Source organism: Sinocyclocheilus rhinocerous, unplaced genomic scaffold (assembly GCF_001515625.1).
Source record: "Sinocyclocheilus rhinocerous isolate Xijiao unplaced genomic scaffold, SAMN03320098_v1.1 scaffold3639, whole genome shotgun sequence".
In the NCBI taxonomy this organism is placed as follows: Eukaryota; Metazoa; Chordata; class Actinopteri; order Cypriniformes; family Cyprinidae; genus Sinocyclocheilus; species Sinocyclocheilus rhinocerous.
The window spans coordinates 23,849-25,630 of record NW_015639545.1 but is presented as its reverse complement, the minus strand read 5'-3'; the positions used below and the strand labels follow the sequence as shown (position 1 = coordinate 25,630).

At 35.5% G+C, this 1,782-nt stretch overlaps 1 protein-coding gene across 1 annotated transcript in view; it reads right to left on the bottom strand.

Annotated features, from left to right (window-relative positions):
• The window catches only part of LOC107751503 (bone morphogenetic protein receptor type-2-like), a 26,919-nt gene that overhangs the window by 13,809 nt on the left and 11,328 nt on the right, over window positions 1-1,782 (bottom strand). Inside the window, exons 6-7 of the mRNA XM_016567246.1 lie at window positions 700-860; window positions 386-533 (exon numbers count right to left, since the gene is read on the bottom strand). Coding sequence (XP_016422732.1) covers window positions 386-533; window positions 700-860 — 309 coding nt within the window. The remainder of the gene's footprint in view (window positions 1-385; window positions 534-699; window positions 861-1,782) is intronic.

The window sequence follows — 1,782 nt, the reverse complement described above, 5'->3', positions numbered from 1 at the left end:
AATGTTTCATGAGCAGCAAATCAGCATATTAAAATGATTTCTGAAGGATCATGTAAAATTCCTCTTAGCCATCATACTGTATGCTTAAAACAAGACAAAGCACTATCTACAAACGTTTTATTATTTTTTTAAATATGACTATATTTTTTTATATTATTATATTTTTTAAATAAAATATTAAAAAGAAATTAAAAAGGGCTTAGTATCTTTTTCAGACATTCTTATAAAAAATAAAAAAATAAAAAAAAAGTTAAGATAATGACTTTGTCTTAACCTAATTTTAACACCACTGAAACTAGCTGACTTTACATGCTACAGCCAGTTCTGCTTAGCCAGCAGTATATCCACATCCTTGCTGTTGTTTGTAGAGAGCTGTGGTCCTCACCTGGAAAAAGGTCAGTGCATCTCATGAAGGTCTCCCAGTAGATAAGGCCGATGGCGTACATGTCCACCTGTTTCAAAGCCGACTCGCAGTCCCTGAGGTTCACTGCTCCCTCCAGCACTTCCGGCGCCATGTAGCGGATTGTGCCCACCTAGACAGCAGAGCAGTACAGGTGTGAGGGGAAAGTGCTCTTTTGGTGGGTCTGGATCAGCAATTCTGGACACTTCCAACTACCAACATGACCATGACTGGGTCATGTGCACTAACAATGATATACTGTTATAATATTCCAGTCAAGCGAGTGCTTATGGGCTGACCTCACTGATGGCGGCGTTTTCCTCTTCACCAGGCCGTACGAGGCGATTTCCCGTCAGTTTCATGGACAGGCCAAAGTCACTGATCACACACGTGCCGTCGTTCTTCACCAGAACATTACGGCTGTTTAGATCCCGGTGTGAAACGGCAGGTTTATATAAATCTGTAACAGAAATATCATGTTAGAAGAGTTTTAGTAACTGTGGAGTCACAGACAGTGAACCTAAAGACTGGATGTTGAAAATTCAGCTTTGCCATCATGAAATAATTAACATTTTGAAACAGATTAAAATAGAAAGCCGTTATTATGAATTGTAATAATATTTCACAGTTTTTACTGTATTTTTGATCAAACACAGCCTTAGATTAAGGTCGGAAAGTTTTTTTTTTTACATATTTTGTAAATTAGTCTTTTATGGTCGCTTATTTTAAAATCATTAAGAAATCTTACCAACACCAAACGTTTAAATGATATTTTATTCATATACGTTGTTAGTGGACAAATTAAATAAATTAGTGAATGTTAAAAGTGATTTTAACTGTCCCTGGACCACAAAACCAGTCATAGAAACTGAATAAATAAGCTTTCCATTGATGTATGGTTTGTTAGGATAGGACAATATTTGGTCGAGATACAACTATTTGAGGATCTGTAATCTGAGGATGAATAAATAAAAATATTGAGTAAATCGCCTTTGAAGTGGTCCAAATTAAGTTCTTAGCAATGCATATTACCAATCAAAAATTAAGTTTTGATATATTTACAGTAGGAAATTTACAAAATATCTTCATGGAACATGATCTTTACTTAATATCCTAATAATTTTTGGCATAAAAGAAAAATGGATAATTTTGACCCATACAATGTATTCATAGCTTTCAGTCACGTGACCGGCTCGAAGACGTGGAGGGCAAAACATCCATAGAACTGCAGGACAAGCCTGTCAATTTTCCATCTGTTTCACAGCTGTAAATATTTAGATCACCTCTCAAAAGAATAAAACAAAGTTATGTGAACAAAATGCAAGTTTTGGCCATTTGCAATCCATATTAAGCACCCGCGGCAATATTTCAATCATTAAACA